The sequence below is a fragment of the Oncorhynchus keta genome, chromosome 1 (assembly GCF_023373465.1).
Source record: "Oncorhynchus keta strain PuntledgeMale-10-30-2019 chromosome 1, Oket_V2, whole genome shotgun sequence".
Classification (NCBI taxonomy): Eukaryota; Metazoa; Chordata; class Actinopteri; order Salmoniformes; family Salmonidae; genus Oncorhynchus; species Oncorhynchus keta.
In genome coordinates, this window is record NC_068421.1 from 82,498,273 (window position 1) to 82,520,772 (window position 22,500).

General features: G+C 50.5%; 1 protein-coding gene across 4 annotated transcripts in view; it reads right to left on the reverse strand.

The window, feature by feature from the left end:
- Positions 1-22,500, reverse strand: part of LOC118378517 (cAMP-specific 3',5'-cyclic phosphodiesterase 4B-like) — a 374,366-nt gene that overhangs the window by 230,006 nt on the left and 121,860 nt on the right. Inside the window, exon 1 of one of the 4 annotated variants that reach the window (XM_052462233.1) lies at positions 1,779-2,520. The exons of 2 other annotated variants lie outside the window; for them this stretch is intronic. In XM_052462233.1, the coding sequence (XP_052318193.1) occupies positions 1,779-2,119 (341 nt within the window). In that variant the 5' untranslated portion in view covers positions 2,120-2,520. Of the gene's footprint in view, positions 1-1,778; positions 2,534-22,500 lie in introns of those variants that run through there. One more of the 4 variants, XM_052462250.1, reaches the window with a different exon arrangement.

Here is a 22,500-nt window from a genome sequence, read left to right on the forward strand (position 1 = left end):
GTGTTGGATGTGTTTGGGATGTGTTTGGTACCATTCCATTGATTCCATGTGTTTGATGTGTTTGGTACCATTCCATTGATTCCATGTGTTTGATGTGTTTGGTACCATTCCATTGATTCCATGTGTTGGATGTGTTTGGTACCATTCCATTGATTCCATGTGTTCGATGTGTTTGGTACCATTTCATTGATTCCATGTGTTTGATGTGTTTGGTACCATTCCATTGATTCCATGTGTTTGATGTGTTTGGTACCATTCCATTGATTGCATGTGTTGGATGTGTTTGGTACCATTCCATTGATTCCATGTGTTTGATGTGTTTGGTACCATTCCATTGATTCCATGTGTTCGATGTGTTTGGTACCATGTCATTGATTCAATGTGTTTGGTACCATTTCATTGATTCTATGTGTTTGATGTGTTTGGTACCATTCCATTGATTCCATGTGTTGGATGTGTTTGGTACCATTCCATTGATTCCATGTTTTGGATGTGTTTGGTACCATTCCATTGATTCCATGTGTTTGATGTGTTTGGTACCATTCCATTGATTCCATGTTTTGGATGTGTTTGGTACCATTCCATTGATTCCATGTGTTGGATGTGTTTGGTACCATTCCATTGATTCCATGTGTTGGATGTGTTTGGTACCATTCCATTGATTCCATGTGTTTGATGTGTTTGGTACCATTCCATTGATTCCATGTGTTTGATGTGTTTGGTACCATTCCATTGATTCCATGTGTTGGATGTGTTTGGTACCATTCCATTGATTCCATGTGTTTGATGTGTTTGGTACCATTCCATTGATTCCATGTGTTTGATGTGTTTGGTACCATTCCATTGATTCCATGTTTTGGATGTGTTTGGTACCATTCCATTGATTCCATGTGTTTGATGTGTTTGGTACCATTCCATTGATTCCATGTGTTGGATGTGTTTGGTACCATTCCATTGATTCCATGTGTTTGATGTGTTTGGTACCATTCCATTGATTCCATGTGTTGGATGTGTTTGGTACCATTCCATTGATTCCATGTGTTTGATGTGTTTGGTACAATTCCATTGATTCCATGTATTTTATGTGTTTGGTACCATTCCATTGATTCCATTCCAGCCATTACAATGAGCACATCCTCCTGTAGCTCCTCCCACCACCCTGCTCTGACACACACGGCAACAGTAGAACCCGATCCTCATCATTCAGTATGCGTGGAACAGAGCAATGTCAGAGCCTTAACCCTAATCCCCGAGCAAAGCAAGAGAACACCCTATCATTACCTAACAGTAGCCCCATGTCAGAGCCTTAACCCTAACCACCTAGCAAAGCAAGAGAACCCCCCTATCATTACCTAACAGTAGCCCCATGTTAGAGCCTTAACCCTAACCCCTAGCAAAGCAAGAGAACCCCCCTATCATTACCTAACAGTGGCCCCATGTTAGAGCCTTAACCCTAACCCCCTAGCAAAGCAAGAGAACCCCCCTATCATTACATAACAGTAGCCCCATGTTAGAGCCTTAACCCTAATCCCCAAGCAAAGCAAGAGAACCCCCCTATCATTACCTAACAGTAGCCCCATGTTAGAGCCTTAACTCTAATCCCCAAGCAAAGCAAGATAACCCCCCTATCATTACCTAACAGTAGCCCCATGTTAGAGCCTTAACCCTAACCCCTTGTCTAAGCACAGTGCAGAGTCCACACTCTCTGGTGGAGAAACCCACATGCCCCAGCTCTCCCCTCACCTTATTCTTCCCCCCCTTCCCTTTAGTCTCCTTACCAGGTGTGAGCGACGGTGAAGCGCCGACGGTGGCGGATCCCCCCCTTGTTGACCATGAGCTTGCGGAAGAAGCGTGGGGAACTGCGGGGGGACAATTTGGGCGACATGGCGCCCCTCTTCCCCCCCTGGCCAGTGTTCAGCTCCAGGTGCATGTGTTCTTTAAAGGTGCGGATGCATCCGGAGTCAGCGTCTGGAGCACTCAGCTCGTTGGACGACATGCTGATGAATGGACGGGGAATTACTGTGGAATCTTTCAGATGGACCTCTCTCGATTTCGATATTTCTCTGTCCTTTATTTCGTTATTTATTTTGCTGTCTCTCGCAGAGGCTATGCCATGCATAGGCAGGCAGAGCTGAGGGCTGGAGGGAAGCAGAGGAATTGAGGCTAATACACTAACACACAAATTCCTGCTTCCACAGTGTGCGTGGCTTTGCCTCCGCTCTCTCTCGCCCTCTCTCTCTGTCTCTCTCTCTCTCTCTCTCTCTCTCTCTCTCCTCAGCTTCAGAGATTAGCAACCTGCAGATACAGAGTCCTCTTTCCCTCTCTCTAAGGCAGCACAGTTCTCTCTCGCTCCCTTTCTCTCTCTCTCCCTCTCGCTCTCTCTCCAGTCAGTCTTCCTCAGAGGGCAACTAGTCCTTCTTCTCCAATCCTGTTCATTAGACACTGGTAGAGGAGTCTTGGTCACAGCAGAGTCATCCTTCCTTCCAGAAAGAAGAATACTGCTCCTGTGCTCTCTACTGTTCTCCCCCCACCTCTCTCTCACTCTTTCTCTTTCTCTCTCTCTCTCTCTCTCTCTCTCTCTCTCTCTCTCTCTCTCTCTCTCTCTCTCTCTCTCTCTCTCTCTCTCTCTCTCTCTCTCTCTGTGGGTCTGCCTGTCGGTGCGTGTCTATAAAATGCACACCCCAGCAGCCCTCCCTCTCTGCCTCTCTGCCTCCCTCTGCCTCCCTCCCTCCCTCCCTCCCTCCCTCCCTCCCTCCCTCCCTCCCCTCCCTCCCTCCCTCCCTCCCTCCCTCCCTCCACACTCACAGTCCATTCAGTGTAGAGAGCTGCTCTGCTCTTTTCCTCTAATCAACGGCTACCCTCCTGGAGAGGCAGACTCCCTCGTCTATCTGACAGCTACTGTAGTCCATGGCTAGGTCCCCCTCACCGCACCAACACACTTACACACTCTCTCACCCGCACACAGAGAAGGACAGTGGTTTGAGAGGCTATCTGCTCAGCTGGGAGGCAGAGGCACATGCTCCACTGTTCATTCAGAATAAACATGAGGGGCTCAGTGTAAGCATGCAACCCACACCAGGCCACGCCCCCCCTGAGCTCTGATTGGCTGCTGGTTATTTTGAGGACAGGCAGGCAGGCAGATGCAGGGACAGGTTGCCATGTTTCTTGGTGATGTGGCTGAATTATGATGATCATAATAAAGTGACCTTTTGCAGCTCGGAGCAGATCGAGTCCAGAAACAGATTTGTTTTATAGAAAAAGGAAACGGATAGGATTCTGTTTCAACCCCCTCTAGTAACAAACTGTATAGCCTAGTCTGCATAGTGACACATTGACACAGTACATGAAGGACACACACACACTATCAGAGAAAGTGGAGAGGAGAGGAGAGAGACAGAGAGAGAGAGAGAGAGAGAGAGGGGAGAGAGAGACAGGGAGAGAGAGAGAGAGAGAGAGGGGAGAGAGAGAGAGACAGAGAGAGAGACAGAGACAGAGAGACAGAGAGAGAGAGAGAGACAGAGAGACAGAGACAGAGAGACAGAGAGACAGAGAGAGAGAGAGAGAGAGAGAGAGAGAGAGAGAGAGAGAGAGAGAGAGAGAGAGAGAGAGGGAGAGGAGACAGAGAGAGACCGAGAGAGAGAGCAAGACAGGGAGAGAGAGAGCAAGAGAGGGGGAGAGAGAGAGAGAGTGAGAGAGAGAGAGAGAGAGAGAGAGAGAACCATAGAATGAGAGAGTGATTTAATATGATCTCTAGAGGAACCAGAGAATGAGGAGAGAATACTAGGTCTCTATGTGTGGAACCATAGAATGAGGAATTAGAATACTAGTGATTTAATATGATCTCTATGTGTGGAACCATAGAATGAGGAATTAGAATTAGTGATTTATACTAGTGATTTAATATTTAATATGATCTCTATGTGGGAACCATATAATGAGGAATTAGAATACTAGTGATTTAATATGATCTCTATGTGCGGAACCATAGAATGAGGAATTAGAATACTAGTGATTTAATATGATCTCTATGTGCGGAACCATAGAATGAGGAATTAGAATACTAGTGATTTAATATGATCTCTATGTGCGGAACCATAGAATGAGGAATTAGAATACTAGTGATTTAATATGATCTCTATGTGCGGAACCATAGAATGAGGAATTAGAATACTAGTGATTTAATATGATCTCTATGTGTGGAACCATAGAATGAGGAATTAGAATACTAGTGATTTAATATGATCTCTATGTGTGGAACCATAGAATGAGGAATTAGAATACTAGTGATTGAATATGATCTCTATGTGTGGAACCATAGAATGAGGAATTAGAATACTAGTGATTTAATATGATCTCTATGTGTGGAACCATAGAATGAGGAATTAGAATACTAGTGATTTAATATGATCTCTATGTGTGGAACCATAGAATGAGGATTTAGAATACTAGTGATTTAATATGATCTCTATGTGTGGAACCATAGAATGAGGAATTAGAATACTAGTGATTGAATATGATCTCTATGTGTGGAACCATAGAATGAGGAATTAGAATACTAGTGATTGAATATGATCTCTATGTGTAGAAGCACCAGAGAGATAGATACAGTTGTTGTATCACTATGGTGGTTCCACCACAGTCCCTGTCCAAAGTGTTAAACCCCTCTATAGCTGTGTCCTCCTGTTAAGCAAAAGCTATGGGAGATCATAACCCCTAGTGGTGTTGCTGTATCTCTGTGTTCAATCACATATCTCTCACCTTCCCTATTCTCCCCACCATCCTCTCCCCTCCCGGTTCTTCTCCTGATGTCTAAAAGCTATGGAAGGCCAAACACCATAACCCTTAGTTTCACTGCACCTCTCTGTTTTATTCCAAAACGCTATATATCCATTTTCAGACATTTTGGTAAATTCTCTTTTATTGTTTAAAGAAATTATAGAAGAGATTGGTGTGTTTTCTAACCATCTAATCATCTACAGTGCCTTGCGAAAGTATTCACCCCCCTTGGTATTTTTCCTTCCCATTTTATAATAATAATAATAATAATTTTGTCTTGCAACCTGGAACTAAAGTATATTTTTGGGGGGGGTTGTATCATTTGATTTACACAACATGCCTACCACTTTGAAGATGCAAAATATTTTTTATTGTGAAACAAACAAGAAATAAGACAAAAAAACTGAAAACTTGAGTGTGCATAACTATTCACTCCCCCAAAGCCAATACTGTAGAGCCACCTTACGCAGCAATTACAGCTGCAAGTCTTTTGGGATATGTCTCTATAAGCTTGGCACATTTAGCCACTGGGATTTTTGCCCATTCTTCAAGGCAAAACTGCTCCAGCTCCTTCAAATTGGATGGGTTCCTGCTGGTATACAGCAATATTTAAGTCATACCACAGATTCTCAATTGGATTGAGGTCTGGGCTTTGACTAGGCAATTCCAAGCCATTTAAATGTTTCCCCATAAACCACTCGAGTGTTGCTTTAGCAGTATGTTAGGGTCATTGTCCTGCTGGAAGGTGAACCTCCATCTCAGTCTCAAATCTCTGGAGGACTGAAACAGGTTTCCCTAAAGAATTTCCCTGTATTTAGCGCCATCCATCATTCCTTCAATTCTGACCAGTTTCCCAGTCCCTGCCGATGAAATACATCCCCATGATGCTGCCACCACCATGCTTCACTGTGGGGATGTTGTTCTCAGGGTGATGAGAGGTGTTGGGTTTGTGCCAGACATAGCGTTTTCCTTGATGGCCAAAAAGCTACATTTTTGTCTCATCTGACCAGAGTACCTTCTTCCATATGTTTGGGGAATCTCCCAAATGCATTTTGGCTTATTTGTTTCTTTAATAAGCAATGGCTTTTTTCTGGCCATTCTTCCGTAAAGCCCAGCTCTGTGGAGTGTACGGCTTAAAGTGGTCCTATGGTCATATACTCCAATCTCTGCTGTGGAACTTTGCAGCTCCTTCAGGATTATCTTCGATCTCTTTGTTGCCTCTCGGATGAATGCCCTCCTTGCCTGGTCTGTGAGTTCTGGTGGGCGGCCCTCTCTTGGCAGGTTTGTTGTGGTGCCATATTCTTTCCATTTTTTAATAATAGATTTAATGGTGCTCCGTGGAATGTTCAAAGTATCTGATATAGTTTTTATAACCCAACACTGATCTGTACTTCTCCACAACTTTGTCCCTGACCTGTTTGGAGAGCTCCTTGGTCTTCATGATGCAGCTTGCTTGGTGGTGCCCCTTGTTTAGTGGTGTTGCTGACTCTGGGGCCTTTCAGAACAGGTGTATATATACAGTGCCTTGCGAAAGTATTCGGCCCCCTTGAACTTTGCGACCTTTTGCCACATTTCAGGCTTCAAACATAAAGATATAAAACTGTATTTTTTTGTGAAGAATCAACAACAAGTGGGACACAATCATGAAGTGGAATGACATTTATTGGATATTTCAAACTTTTTTAACAAATCAAAAACTGAAAAATTGGGTGTGCAAAATTATTCAGCCCCTTTACTTTCAGTGCAGCAAACTCTCTCCAGAAGTTCACTGAGGATCTCTGAATGATCCAATGTTGACCTATATGACTAATGATGATAAATACAATCCACCTGTGTGTAATCAAGTCTCCGTATAAATGCACCTGCACTGTGATAGTCTCAGAGGTCCATTAAAAGCGCAGAGAGCATCATGAAGAACAAGGAACACACCAGGCAGGTCCGAGATACTGTTGTGAAGAAGTTTAAAGCCGGATTTGGATACAAAAAGATTTCCCAAGCTTTAAACATCCCAAGGAGCACTGTGCAAGCGATAATATTGAAATGGAAGGAGTATCAGACCACTGACTATTTTGTGTATATCCATTACATGAAATCCAAATAAAAAATCGATTTAAATTACAGGTTATAATGCCAAAAAATAGGAAAAACACCAAGGGTGTGAGTACTTTTGCAAGGCACTGTAATCATCACTTTCTGGTGTCATTTCAGAGACAAATAATGCTATATAACCGCCTCACTATCAGAGAAATATGTAGTACTGCTAGGTTTTACACAGTCAAATGTTGTTGTTTTTTTAACTACATTTGGTATAAAGAAATGTACAAATGATACATTTGTGGCACTAAAATGCAATCTGTATGTAAAAAAGTTACATTTGACATATTAGTCATTGAGCAGAGGATCTTATCTAGAGTGACTTACAGTCAGTGTCTTCATCTTAGCTAGGTGAGACAACCACATATCACAGTAAAATAAGCTGGATATGAACATTCCATTCAAGCTAAACAATGGCAATATAGCTTTTTGCAACAACACCCATTTAAATATACCTCTAAAATCTCTGAATTCAAAATCTGAGAACAGACATATTTTACAGTAGGGGGAAGCAGGCAGGGGAAGCTTTAGTGAGAGGCTGGGGGCTAGCGAGACTGGGGGATGAGGGGGAAAGGCAACGGGAGGCTAAATGAGATGCTGGGGGTAAAGGGTGAGGAGGCAAGGGTCTTAGAAAGGAGGCAGTGAGGAAGGCGCTAAGGAGAGAGAGGGAGGGAGGGGGCTGAGGAAAGAGGCAGGGGGCTGAGGAGAGAGGCAGGGGGCTGAGGAGAGAGGCAGGGGCTGAGGAGGAGAGAGGCAGGGTGCTGAGGAGAGGGGCAGGGGCTGAGGAGAGAGGCAGGGTGCTGAGGAGAGAGACAGGGGGCTGAGGAGAGAGGAGGGATGGGGGGGCTGAGGGGAGAGAGGCAGGGGCTGAGGAGAGAGGCAGGGGCTGAGGAGAGAGGCAGGGGCTGAGGAGAGAGGAGGGGAGGAGGGGGCTGAGGAGAGAGGCAGGGGGCTGAGGGGGCTGAGGGGAGAGAGGCAGGGGCTGCTGAGGAGAGAGGCAGGGTGCTGAGGAGAGGCAGGGGGCTGAGGGAGGAAGGGGCTGAGGAGAGGGCAGGGGCTGAGGGAGGGGCTGAGGAGAGGGGGATGGAGGGGGCTGAGGAGAGAGGCAGGGGGCTGAGGAGAGAGGCAGGGGCTGAGGAGAGAGGCAGGGGGCTGAGGAGAGAGGCAGGGTGCTGAGGAGAGAGGCAGGGGGCTGAGGAGAGAGGAGGAGGGGGCTGAGGAGAGAGGCAGGGGCTGAGGAGAGAGGGCAGGGGCTGAGGAGAGAGGCAGGGGCTGGGGGGGCTGAGGGAGAGGCAGGGGGCTGAGGAGAGAGGCAGGGTGCTGAGGAGAGAGGCAGGGGCTGAGGAGAGAGGCAGGGGCTGAGGAGAGGGCAGGGGGCTGAGGAGGCAGAGGCTGAGGGGGGCTGAGGAGAGGCAGGGGCTGAGGAGGAGGATGGAGGGCTGAGGGGGCTGAGAGGGGGGCTGAGGGGCTGAGGAGAGAGGCAGGGGCTGAGGAGAGGCAGGGGGCTGAGGAGAGAGGCAGGGGGCTGAGGAGAGAGGCAGGGGCTGAGGAGAGAGGCAGGGGGCTGAGGAGAGAGGCAGGGGCTGAGGAGAGAGGCAGGAGCTGAGGAGAGAGGCAGGGGCTGAGGAGAGAGGCAGGGGCTGAGGAGAGAGGCAGGGGGCTGAATGAGGGGAGGCTCAGTGAGAGGTCTGGAGAGTAGGGAAGTAGGGGGAGGGAGGCTGGGGAGATCTTGTGTCACTCAGGGTCTTACATAAAGTCTCTCTCTCCCTCACAGATGAGTGAACACAGTGAAGGAAGACACCCTGCTCCCCTGGTACAGATACAGCTCTCGCTGTAGAAACACCTAGCTGGCTGTCCATTCATAAAGGAGAAAGAAAAAGAAAGAAAGAAAGAAAGAAAGAAAGAAAGAAAGAAAGAAAGAAATAAAGAAAGAATGAAAGAAAGAGGAGGGAAGCAGAACAGAGCCCGGGCTCAGAATAATCCCGCTCTCTCTGATGTTTTCTGGGAGCTCAGAGATTTTTCCCTGGGTGCTTAGGAGAGCAGAATGTAATTCCATTAAAATAACAACTCAGCTTTAAAGCCTTAAACTGAACCTGACAGATGTTCACCTAGCTTCATAAACCATCTTTAGTCTCCCAGGTAGTAACACACGCTATAAAATAACCTGTCACTAGACAAAATGGCTGTTGTAAGTGAGATAGATGAGCAACCTTGACAATTTATTTTTATTTAAAAACATTTTTTTTTACCTTGGTTTAACCAGGCAAGTCAGTTAAGAACAAATTCTTATTTTCAATGACAGCCTGGGAACAGTGGGTTAACTGCCTGTTCAGGGGCAGAACAACAGATTTGTACCTTGTCAGCTCGAGGGTTTGAACTTGCAACCTTCCGGTTACTAGTCCAACGCTCTAACCACTAGGCTACCCTGCCCCCCAATGAACCAACCAGATCTACAGGAAGGTACAGTAACAACTCTGTAAGTACAGTGTGATGCAATTACAATACTGGCACTGTTGAAAGTACACTCAGCAAGATCACGTCATCATACATAATGGGTGACTTCCTGTGCTCAAACAATATAGACAGAATTGGCTCTTTGCCTCCTGATTGGCTCTGCGGTCTAAGGTGGTGCACAATTGGCCCATCGTGGTCCGGGTCAGGGGAGGGTTTAGCTGGCTGGAATGTCCTTGTCCCATCGCGCTCTAGTGACCCCTGTGGTGCACTGGGTGCATGCATGCTGACACGGTCGCGAGGTGTACGTGTTAACCCCGACACCTTGGTGCGGCTGGCTTCCGGGTTAAGTGAGCAGTGTGTCAAGAAGCAGTGCATCATCTGCAGGCAGGGTCGTGTTTCGGAGGATGCATGGCTCTCGACCCTCGCCTCTCCGGAGTCCGTACGGGAGTTGCAGCGATGAGACAAGAAAAACTACCAATTGGATATGACGAAATTGGGGAGAAAAGGGAGTAAAAAGTACCTTGGGAAGAGCCACGGAGCCAATGTTGTCTGTTGGTATGAAGTCACCTTGTCGTTTGTGATGATGTTATCTTGATTAGTGTACATCTTGATGACATCTAAGTGTCATCTTGATTAGAGGGTCATTGTCATTACCACCACTATCATCTCCCTTCCCTCTCCACCATCATCTCCGTTCCCTCCCTCCCTCCCTCCTCTCCTCTCCTCTCCTCTCCTCTCCTCTCCTCTCCTCTCCTCTCCTCTCCTCTATTATCTCCCCTTCCTTTCCTCTCCACCATCATCTCCCTCTCCTCTCCTCTCCTCTCCACCATCATCTCCCCTTCCTTTCCTCTCCACCATCATCTCCCTCTCCTCTCCACCATCATCTCCCTCTCCTCTCCTCTGCTCTCCACCATCATCTCCCCTTCCTTTCCTCTCCACCATCATCTCCCTCTCCTCTCCTCTCCACCATCATATCCCCTTCCTCTCCTCTCCTCTCCACCATCATCTCCCCTTCCTTTCCTCTCCACCATCATATCCCCTTCCTTTCCTTTCCTCTCCTCTCCTCTCCTCTCCTCTCCTCTCCTCTCCTCTCCACCATCATCTCCATCTCCTCTCCTCTCCACCATCATATCCCCTTCCTTTCCTCTCTCCTCTCATCATCTCCCTCCTCTCTCTCATCTCCCTCTCCTCTCCTCTCCTCTCCACCATCATATCCCCTTCTCTTTCCTCTCCACCATCATCTCCCTCTCCTCTCCTCTCCACCATCATCTCCCCTTCCTTTCCTCTCCAGCATCATCTCCCTCTCCTCTCCTCTCCTCTCCTCTCCTCTCCACCATCATCTCCCTCTCCTCTCCTCTCTCTCTCCTCTCCTCTCCTCTCCACCATCATATCCCCTTCCTTTCCTCTCCACCATCATCTCCCTCTCCTCTCCGCTCCACCATCATCTCCCCTTCCTTTCCTCTCCACCATCATCTCCCTCTCCTCTCCTCTCCTCTCCTCTCCCTCTCCTCTCCTCTCCACCATCATATCCCCTTCCTTTCCTCTCCACCATCATCTCCCTCTCCTCTCCTCTCCACCATCATCTCCCTCTCCTTCCTCTTTCCTCTCCACCATCATCTCCCTCTCCTCTCCTCTCCTCTCCTCTCCACCATCATCTCCCCTTCCTTTCCTCTCCACCATCATCTCCCTCTCCTCTCCTCTCCTCTCCTCTCCTCTCCACCATCATCTCCCTCTCCTCTCCTCTCCTCTCCACCATCATATCCCCTTCCTTTCCTCTCCACCATCATCTCCCTCTCCTCTCCTCTCCTCTCCTCTCCTCTCCTCTCCTCTCCTCTCCTCTCCTCTCCTCTCCTCTCCTCTCCTCTCCTCTCCACCATCATCTCCCTCTCCTCTCCTCTCCTCTCCACCATCATATCCCCTTCCTTTCCTCTCCACCACCATCATCTCCTCTCCTCTCCTCTCCTCTATCATCTCCCTCTCCTCTCCACCATCATCTCCATCTCCTCTCCACCATCATCTCCCTCTCCTCTCCTCTCCTCTCCTCTATCATCTCCCTCCCCTCTCTCCACCATAATCTCCCTCTCCTCTCCTCTCCTCTCCTCTATCATCTCCCCTTTCTTTCCTCTCCACCATCATCTCCCTCTCCTCTCCTCTCCTCTATCATCTCCCCTTCCTTTCCTCTCCACCATCATCTCCCTCTCCTCTCCTCTCCTCTCCTCTCCTCTCCTCTCCTCTCCTCTCCTCTCCTCTCCTCTCCTCTCCTCTCCTCTATCATCTCCCCTTCCTTTCCTCTCCACCATCATCTCCCTCTCCTCTCCTCTCCTCCCTCTCCTCTCCTCTCCTCTCCACCATCATATCCCCTTCCTTTCCTTTCCTCTCCACCATCATCTCCCTCTCCTCTCCTCTCCACCATCATATCCCCTTCCTTTCCTCTCCACCATCATCTCCCTCTCCTCTCCTCTCCACCATCATATCCCCTTCCTCTCCTCTCCACCATCATCTCCCTCTCATCTCCTCTCCACCATCATATCCCCTTCCTTTCCTCTCCACCATCATCTCCCTCTCCTCTCCTCTCCTCTCCACCATCATCTCCCCTGCCTTTCCTCTCCACCATCATCTCCCTCTCCTCTCCTCTCCTCTCCACCATCATCTCCCCTTCCTTTCCTCTCCACCATCATCTCCCTCTCCTCTCCTCTCCTCTCCACCATCATATCCCCTTCCTCTCCTCTCCACCATCATCTCCCCTTCCTTTCCTCTCCACCATCGTCTCCCTCTCCTCTCCTCTCCACCATCATATCCCCTTCCTCTCCTCTCCTCTCCTCTCCTCTCCTCTCCACCATCATATCCCCTTCCTTTCCTCTCCACCATCATCTCCTCTCCTCTCCTCTCCTCTCCTCTCCTCTCCTCTCCTCTCCACCATCATATCCCCTTCCTCTCCTCTCCACCATCATCTCAATCTCCTCTCCTCTCCACCATCATATCCCCTTCCTTTCCTCTCCACCATCATATCCCCTTCCTCTCTTCTCTTCTCTTCTCCTCTCCTCTCCTCTCCTCTCCTCTCCTCTCCTCTCCTCTCCTCTCCTCTCCTCTCCTCTCCTCTCCTCTCCACCATCATATCCCCTTCCTTTCCTCTCCACCATCATCTCCTCTCCTCTCCTCTCCTCTCCTCTCCACCATCATCTCCCTCTCCTCTCCTCTCCTCTCCTCTCCACCATCATATCCCCTTCCTTTCCTCTCCACCATCATCTCCCTCTCCTCTCCTCTCCTCTCCTCCTCCCTCTCCTCTCCTCTCCTCTCCTCTCCTCTCCACCATCATATCCCCTTCCTTTCCTCTCCACCATCATCTCCCTCTCCTCTCCTCTCCACCATCATCTCCCCTTCCTTTCCTCTCCACCATCATCTCCCTCTCCTCTCCTCTCCACCATCATCTCCCCTTCCTTTCCTCTCCACCATCATATCCCTCTCCTCTCCTCTCCTCTTCTCTCCACCATCATTTCCCTCTCCTCTCCTCTCCTCTCCACCATCATCTCCCCTTCCTTTCCTCTCCACCATCATCTCCCTCTCCTCTCCTCTCCTCTCCTCTCCTCTCCTCTCCTCTCCTCTCCTCTCCTCTCCTCTCCTCTCCACCATCATATCCCCTTCCTTTCCTCTCCACCATCATCTCCCTCTCCTCTCCTCTCCTCTCCTCTCCACCATCATCTCCCTCTCCTCTCCTCTCCACCATCATATCCCCTTCCTTTCCTCTCCACCATCATCTCCCTCTCCTCTCCTCTCCTCTCCTCTCCTCTCCTCTCCTCTCCTCTCCTCTCCTCTCCTCTCCTCTCCACCATCATATCCCCTTCCTTTCCTCTCCACCATCATCTCCCTCTCCTCTCCTCTCCACCATCATCTCCCCTTCCTTTCCTCTCCACCATCATCTCCCTCTCCTCTCCTCTCCACCATCATCTCCCCTTCCTTTCCTCTCCACCATCATATCCCTCTCCTCTCCTCTCCACCATCATCTCCCCTTCCTTTCCTCTCCACCATCATATCCCTCTCCTCTCCTCTCCACCATCATATCCCCTTCCTTTCCTCTCCACCATCATCTCCCTCTCCTCTCCTCTCCTCTCCACCATCATCTCCCTCTCCTCTCCTCTCCTCTCCTCTCCACCATCATATCCCTCTCCTCTCCTCCTCTCCACCATCATCTCCCCTTCCTTTCCTCTCCACCATCATCTCCCTCTCCTCTCCTCTCCTCTCCTCTCCTCTCCTCTCCTCTCCACCATCATATCCCCTTCCTTTCCTCTCCACCATCATCTCCCTCTCCTCTCCTCTCCTCTCCACCATCATCTCCCTCTCCTCTCCTCTCCTCTCCTCTCCACCATCATATCCCCTTCCTTTCCTCTCCACCATCATCTCCCTCTCCTCTCCTCTCCTCTCCTCTCCTCTCCTCTCCTCTATCATCTCCCTCTCCTCTCCTCTCCTCTCCACCATCATCTCCCTCTCCTCTCCTCTCCACCATCATCTCCCTCTCCTCTCCTCTCCTCTATCATCTCCCTCCCCTCTCCTCTCCACCATGATCTCCCTCTCCTCTCCTCTCCTCTCCTCTATCATCTCCCCTTCCTTTCCTCTCCACCATCATCTCCCTCTCCTCTCCTCTCCTCTCCTCTATCATCTCCCCTTCCTTTCCTCTCCACCATCATCTCCCTCTCCTCTCCTCTCCACCATCATATCCACTTCCTTTCCTTTCCTCTCCACCATCATCTCCCTCTCCTCTCCTCTCCACCATCATATCCCCTTCCTTTCCTCTCCACCATCATCTCCCTCTCCTCTCCTCTCCACCATCATATCCCCTTCCTCTCCTCTCCACCATCATCTCCCTCTCCTCTCCTCTCCACCATCATCTCCCCTGCCTTTCCTCTCCACCAACATCTCCCTCTCCTCTCCTCTCCACCATCATCTCCCTCTCCTCTCCTCTCCTCTCCTCTCCACCATCATCTCCCCTTCCTTTCCTCTCCACCATCATCTTCCTCTCCTCTCCTCTCCACCATCATATCCCCTTCCTCTCCTCTCCACCATCATCTCCCCTTCCTTTCCTCTCCACCATCATCTCCCTCTCCTTTCCTCTCCTCTCCACCATCATATCCCCTTCCTTTCCTCTCCACCATCATCTCCTCTCTTCATCTCTCCTCCTCCTCTCCCACCATCTCCTCTCCTCTCCTCTCCTCTCCTCTCATCTCCCTCTCCTCTCCTCTCCTCTCCACCATCATATCCCCTACCTCTCCTCTCCTCTCCTCTCCTCTCCACCATCATATCCCCTTCCTTTCCTCTCCACCATCATCTCCCTCTCCTCCTCTCCTCTCCTCTCCTCTCCTCTCCTCTCCTCTCCACCATCATCTCCCTCTCCTCTCCTCTCCTCTCCACATCTCCTCTCCACCATCATATCCCCTTCCTTTCCTCTCCACCATCATCTCCCTCTCCTCTCCACTCTCCTCTCCTCTCCTCTCCTCTCCATCATCTCTCCTCTCCTCTCCCTTCCTTTCCTCTCATATTTCCTCTCTCCACCATCATCTCCTCTCCTCTCCTCTCCTCCATCATATCCCCCTCTCCTTTCCTCTCCACCCTCTCCATCTCCCCTCTCCTCTCCTCTCCCCTCTCCTCTCCTCTCCTCTCCTCCCCCCATCTCCTCTCCACCATCATCTCCCCTTCCTTTCCTCATCTCCCCTCCACCATCATCTCCCCTCTCTCTCTCTCCTCTCCTCTCCACCATCATATCCCCTTCCTTTCCTCTCCACCATCATCTCCCTCTCCTCTCCTCTCCTCTCCACCATCATATCCCCTTCCTCTCCTCTCCTCTCCTCTCCTCTCCTCTCCTCTCCTCTCCTCTCCTCTCCTCTCCTCTCCTCTCCACCATCATCTCCCCTTCCTCTCCTCTCCACCATCATCTCCCTCTCCTCTCCTCTCCACCATCATATCCCCTTCCTTTCCTTTCCTCTCCACCATCATCTCCCTCTCCTCTCCACCATCATATCCCCTTCCTTTCCTCTCCACCATCATCTCCCTCTCCTCTCCTCTCCACCATCATATCCCCTTCCTCTCCTCTCCACCATCATATCCCCTTCCTTTCCTCTCCACCATCATCTCCCTCTCCTCTCCTCTCCTCTCCACCATCATATCCCCTTCCTCTCCTCTCCTCTCCTCTCCTCTCCTCTCTCCTCTCCTCTCCTCTCCTCTCCTCTCCACCATCATCTCCCCCACCATTCCTTTCCTTTCCTCTCCACCATCATCTCCCTCTCCTCTCCACCATCATATCCCCTTCCTTTCCTCTCCACCATCATCTCCCTCTCCTCTCCTCTCCCTCCTCTCCACCATCATATCCCCTTCCTCTCCACCATCATCTCTCCACCATCATCTCCCTCTCATCTCCTCTCCACCATCATATCCCCTTCCTTTCCTCTCCACCATCATCTCCCTCTCCTCTCCTCTCCACCATCATCTCCCTCTCCTCTCCTCTCCTCCTCACCATATCATCTCCTCTCCCTCTCCTCTCCACCATAATCTCCCTCTCCTCTCCTCTCCTCTATCATCTCCCCTTCCTTTCCTCTCCACCATCATCTCCCTCTCCTCTCCTCTCCTCTCCTCTATCATCTCCCCTTCCTTTCCTCTCCACCATCATCTCCCTCTCTCTCCTCTCCACCATCATATCCCCTTCCTTTCCTTTCCTCTCCACCATCATCTCCCTCTCCTCTCCTCTCCACCACCATCATATCCCCCTTCCTCTCCATATCCCCTTTCTTCCTCTCCACCATCATCTCCCTCTCCTCTCCTCTCCACCATCATATCCCCTTCCTCTCCTCTCCACCATCATCTCCCTCTCATCTCCTCTCCACCATCATATCCCTCTTCCTTTCCTCTCCACCATCATCTCCTCTCCTCTCTTCTCTTCTCCTCTCCTCTCCTCTCCTCTCCTCTCCTCTCCTCTCCTCTCCTCTCCTCTCCTCTATCATCTCCCCTTCCTTTCCTCTCCACCATCATCTCCCTCTCCTCTCCTCTCCACCATCATCTCCCCTGCCTTTCCTCTCCACCATCATCTCCCTCTCCTCTCCTCTCCTCTCCACCATCATCTCCCCTCTCCTCTCCTCTCCTCTCCTCTCCACCATCATCTCCCCTTCCTCTCCTCTCCACCATCATCTCCCTCTCCTCTCCTCTCCACCATCATATCCCCTTCCTTTCCTCTCCACCATTATCTCCCTCTGCTCTCCTCTCCTCTCCTCTCCACCAGGTGGAGGAGTATGTCAACCACTCTATTGAACACTCACAGTCACACACACACACACACACACACGCACACACACACGCACGCACACACATACTCAAAAGGGGGCAAGTTGAATGTTCTTAGCCATGGATTAGAGACGCCCACCCAGACCTAGGCGGATTGAAACGGACAGTGGTATGTCACATTGTACTGCTACAGCACAAACAAAGTACATCCAGTAGAGACACATATTCATCTCATTGGTGTCAGTGGTGCCAATGCCCAGTAAATGGTGGATGGCATCAGAGGATCTCTGCTAAGGAGTCAGCTATTACAAGGAGATAAAACACAAAGATACTGTAATTCCTTCCCAGAGAGATTGTATTGGAGTAGGCTGTGAAACATAGACACAAGCTTCGTCCCAGGTCTAACACACATGCACGCTTGCACACACACACACTTAAAACTTAAACAGTGCATTCTTCGTTAGTGACGCACAAAAACAACAGAGTGATCGACTAATAGCTGACCCATTAAGGCCTGCTGGAATCCCAACTGGGAGTATGTGTGTTAGTGTACACGTCTACACTAACACACATCCATTATTTCTCTCAATCGAGCACACACACCCTGTAACACATACACCCTGTAACACACACACCCTGTAACACATACACCCTGTAACTCACACATCCTGTAACACACACATCCTGTAGCATGCACACCCTGTAACACACACACCCTGTAACACACCCACCCTGTAACACGCACATCCTGTAGCACATACACCCTGTAACACATACACCCTGTAACACACACACCCTGTAACACGCACATCCTGTAGCACACACACCCTGTAACACATACACCCTGTAACACACACACCCTGTAACACGCACATCCTGTAGCACACACACCCTGTAACACATACACCCTGTAACACACACACCCTGTAACACGCACATCCTGTAGCACACACACCCTGTAACACGCACACCCTCTAACAGTCCAAAAGTCTATGCTTGATGGACCCTGTGCTCCGACACAATCGTGTCACGTCAGCAAGAAAAATAATTGTTTCCCAAAATAACTCTCTCAGCTTCTCTCCCCCTGTCCCTCCCTCACAGCCTCTCCCTTCCCTTCCCAGCCTCTCTTCTCCCCTCCCCACACAGCCTCTCTCCACCCCTCCCCACACAGCCTCTCTCCTCCCCTCCCATCTCCCTCCCTCCATAGCCTTTCCTCCCCTCACAGCCTCTCTCCCTCCCCTCCCAGCCTCTCTTCTCCCCCCACACAGCATCACTCCTCCCTCCTCCCCGCCTCGCTCCCTCCCCTCCCCTCACAACCTCTCCTCGCCTATCCTCCCAGCCTCTCCCCCCACACAGCATCTCTCCTCCCCTCCCCTCGCAGCCTCGCTCCCTCCCCTCCCCTCACAACCTCTCCTCGCCTCCTCCCAGCCTCTCTTCCCCCCACACAGCATCTCTTCTCCCCCCCCTCCCCTCCCCTCGCAGCCTCGCTCCCTCCCTCCCCTCACAATCTCTCCTCCCCTCCTCCCAGCCTCTCTCCCTTCCCTCCCCTCCCAGTTGCACTCCTTCCCTCCCCTCCCCTCCCAGCCCCCCTCCCAATCTCTCCTCCCCTCCCAGCCTCTCCCCTCCCCTCCCAGCCTCTCCTGTAAATAAAGTATGAAACGGTGTTGTAACAAGACAATGAGAGGGTGGGAAGGGAAGGGGAAGAAAATGATGTAAAGAATGTCACACTACAACCCAACACCCCCATATTCACTCACACACACTTGCACACACAACATGCACACAAGGCATCTCAGTACAGCAAACACAGACACATTAACACACACACACACACACACGCACACACACACACACACACAGGGTCTGTGGGTGGAGGCTAACACTGCAACTCTTAATTAAACCAGGTCAACAGAATCTAGGCCCAGAATGTGTTCAGAACATCAACATACTGTAACATCCTTCAGCTAAGTACCAGTCCAACTCCACTCACAATACACCAGTCTACCAGTCCAACACAACTCACAATACACCAGTCTACCAGTCTACCAGTCCAACTCCACTCACAATTAGAGGTCAACCGATTATGATTTTTCAACGCCGATACCGATTATTGGAGGACCAAAAAAGCCGATGCCAATTCATCAGCAGGTTAAAAAACAATTGTATTTGTAATAATGACAATTACAACAATACTGAATTAACACTTACTTTAACTTAACATAATACATCAATACAATCAATTCAGCCTCAAGTAAATAATGAAACATGTTCAATTTGGTTTAAATAATGCAAAAACACAGTGTTGGAGAAGAAAGTAAAAGTGCAATATGCGCCATGTAAGAAAGCTAACGTTTCAGTTCCTTGCTCAGAACATGAGAACATATGAAAGCTGGTGGTTCCTTTCAACATGAGTCTTCAATATTCCCAGGTAAGAAGTTTTAGGTTGTAGTTATTATAGGACTATTTCCCTCTATACCATTTGTATTTCATTAACCTTTGACTATTGGATGTTCTTGTAGGCAATTTAGTATTGCCTGTGTAACAGTATAGCATCCGTGTCACGTTTTATCAAGGTGGGTGGAATCAGGCGCAGAGAGCAGGTTTCAGATATTTGACAGTTTATTCTCTGGCGCACAAAAAACACGGTCAACCCAACACACAGGGTGAATAATCCAACACAGGATCAAAAATAGACCGGAGAATAAAACACAAGCACTACACCAAATGACATGAATACAAAAACAATCCCGCACACAACAAGGGCGGGACAACCTACTACATATAAGGACGTTAATTAAACTAAAATACACACAGGCACCGCCCGAACAGGCAGGGGAGCCAACTTCGGCGGAAGTCGTGACAGTACCCCCCCTCTGACGCGCGGCCCCCACAGCGCGCCGCCACCGTCCTCGAGGACGACCCGGAGGACGAGGTGCTGGGCGATCCGGGTGGAGGCGGTGGAAATCTCTCAGGAGAGAAGGGTCCAAAATGTCCCCCACCGGAACCCAGCATCTCTCCTCCGGACTGTACCCCTCCCAGTCCACGAGGTACTGTAGGCCCCCCACCCGCCGTCTCGAATCCAGAATGCCCCGAACTGTGTATGTCGGGGACCCCTCGATGTCCAGAGGGGGCGGAGGGACCTCAGACACCACCGGCCTGAGGAAAGACACGAGGGGTTAATACGGTAATACCTAGGAAGTTGTAACCTGTAACACACCTCGTTTATTCTCCTCGGGACTTTGAACGGCCCCACACACTGTGGCCCCAGCTTCCGACAGGGCAGGCGGAGGGGCAGGTTTCGGGTCGAGAGCCAGACCCTGTCCCCCGGTGCAAACACGGGGGCCTCACTGCGGTGCTGGTCAGCGCTCCTCTTCTGCCGTTCTCCCGCTAACCGTAGTGAGTCCTGAACGGCTTTCCAGGTGTCCTTGGAGTGCTGTACCCATTCCTCCACCGCAGGAGCCTCGGTCTGGCTCTGATGCCATGGGGCCAGGACCGGCTGATAACCTAACACACACTCAAAAGGGGACAAGTTAGTTGAGGAGTGGCGTAGGGAGTTCTGAGCTAGTTCAGCCCAGGGAACATACCTTGCCCACTCACCAGGCCAGTCCCGGCAATAGGACCGCAGAAACCTGCCCACATCCTGGTTTACGCGCTCCACCTGCCCATTACTCTCGGGGTGAAAACCTGAGGTTAAGCTGACCGAGACTCCCACTCTCTCCATAAACGCCCTCCACACTCTGGACGTGAATTGGGGACCCCGATCAGAAACGATGTCCTCAGGCACCCCGTAGTGCCGGAAGACATGGGTAAACAAGGCCTCCGCAGTCTGCAGGGCCGTAGGGAGACTGGGCAACGGGATGAGACGACAGGACTTAGAAAACCGATCCACAACGACCAGGATCGTAATACTTCCCTGGGACGGGGGAAGGTCGGTAAGAAAGTCCACCGATAAGTGTGTCCACGGCCGTTGTGGAACGGGGAGGGGTTGTAATTTCCCTCTAGGCAGGTGCCGAGGAGCCTTGCTCTGAGCACACACTGAGCAGGAGGAGACATAACATCTCACGTCTTTAGCCAGCGTGGGCCACCAGTAACTCCCTCTCAGACTCCGCACTGTCCTCTCGATGCCAGGATGACCCGAGGAGGGGAGAGTATGAGCCCACCGGATCAGCTTGTCCCGAACCCCCCTCGGCAGTCCCCACTGGACAGTTAGGGGGGGCCGGCTCTGACCGTGAGGCCCTCTCTATCTCCGCGTCCACCTCCCATACCACTGGTGCCACGAGACATGACGGTGAAATGATGGGAGTTGGCTCAACGGACCGCTCCTCGGTATCATAGAGGCGGGACAGCGCGTCGGCTTTGGTGTTTTGGGAGCCTGGCCGGTATGAGAGGGTAAACCGGAACCTGGTAAAAAATATGGCCCATCTAGCCTGACGTGGATTCAGTCTCTTCGCTGCCCGGATATACTCGAGATTACAATGGTCAGTCCAGATGAGAAAAGGGTGTTTAGCCCCCTCAAGCCAATGTCTCCCGGTCCCCCACATCATAGTTTTGCTCCGCTGGGCTGAGCTTGCTCGAAAAGAAAGCACAGGGGCGGAGCTTGGGTGGCACGCCCGAGCGTTGGGACAGCACGGCTCCAACCCCAGCCTCGGACGCATCCACCTCCACTATGAACGCTAAAGAGGGGTCTCGGAGCAGGTCTCGGAGAATCTCATCTACGAAGGATTGGAAGACGGCTGGAGCATTCTTCAACCCGTATGGCATGACGCGGTACTCATAATGACCAGATGTAGTACTAAATGCGGTTTTCCACTCATCTTTTCCCCGGATGCGCACCAGATTATACGCGCTCCTCAGGTCCAGTTTTGTGAAGAAGCGCGCCCCGTGAAATGATTCCACCGCCGTAGCGATGAGAGGTAGTGGGTAACTAAACCCCACTGTGATGGAATTTAGACCTCTATAATCAATGCACGGACGCAGACCTCCATCCTTCTTCTTCACAAAAAAGAAGCTTGAGGAGACGGGTGATGCGGAGGGCTGAATGTACCCCTGTCCCAGCGTTTCAGCAACACATGTATCCATAGCTACTGTCTCCTCCTGGGACAATGGATACATGTGACTCCTAGGAAGTGCAGCGTTCTCCAGAAGGTTTATCGCGCAGTCCTCTCGACGATGAGGTGGTAATTGGGTCGCCTTCTTTTTATAATAATAATAATAATAATAATAATATATGCCATTTAGCTGACGCTTTTATCCAAAGCGACTTACAGTCATGTGTGCATACATTCTACGTATGGGTGGTCCTCGAACCCACTACCCTTTTGCTCTACCAACTGAGCCACAGAAGGACTGATAGCCAAATCGGCATATTCAGAGGGAATGCGCACGGTGGAAACTTGGTCTGGACTCTCCACCGTAGTCACACCAACGGCAACTCCTATACACCTACCTGAACACTCCTCTGACCACCCCTTAAGAGCCCCCTGTCGCCAGGAAATCACCGGGTTGTGTTGAGCTAACCAGGGAACCCCCAACACCACTGGAAACGCAGGTGAATCTATAAGGAACAGATTAATCTGCTCCTTATGATCCCCCTGCGTTACCATGTCCAGCGGCACCGTAGCCTCCCTAATTACTCCTGACCCCAATGGTCGGCTATCTAAGGAGTGCACGGGGAAAGGTAGGTCTAACGACACCAGGGGAATCCCTAGCCTTAACGCAAGCCCACGATCCATGAAATTCCCAGCTGCGCCTGAATCGACTAGCGCCTTATGCTGTACAGAGGGAAAAAACCCGGGGAAAGAAGTCAACACATACACATGACCGACAGGAAGCTCTGGGTGAGTCTGGTGCTTACTCACCTGGGGTGATTGAGCTCCGCCTGCCCTCCCGACTCCCAAACGAGTTCCTCCAGCA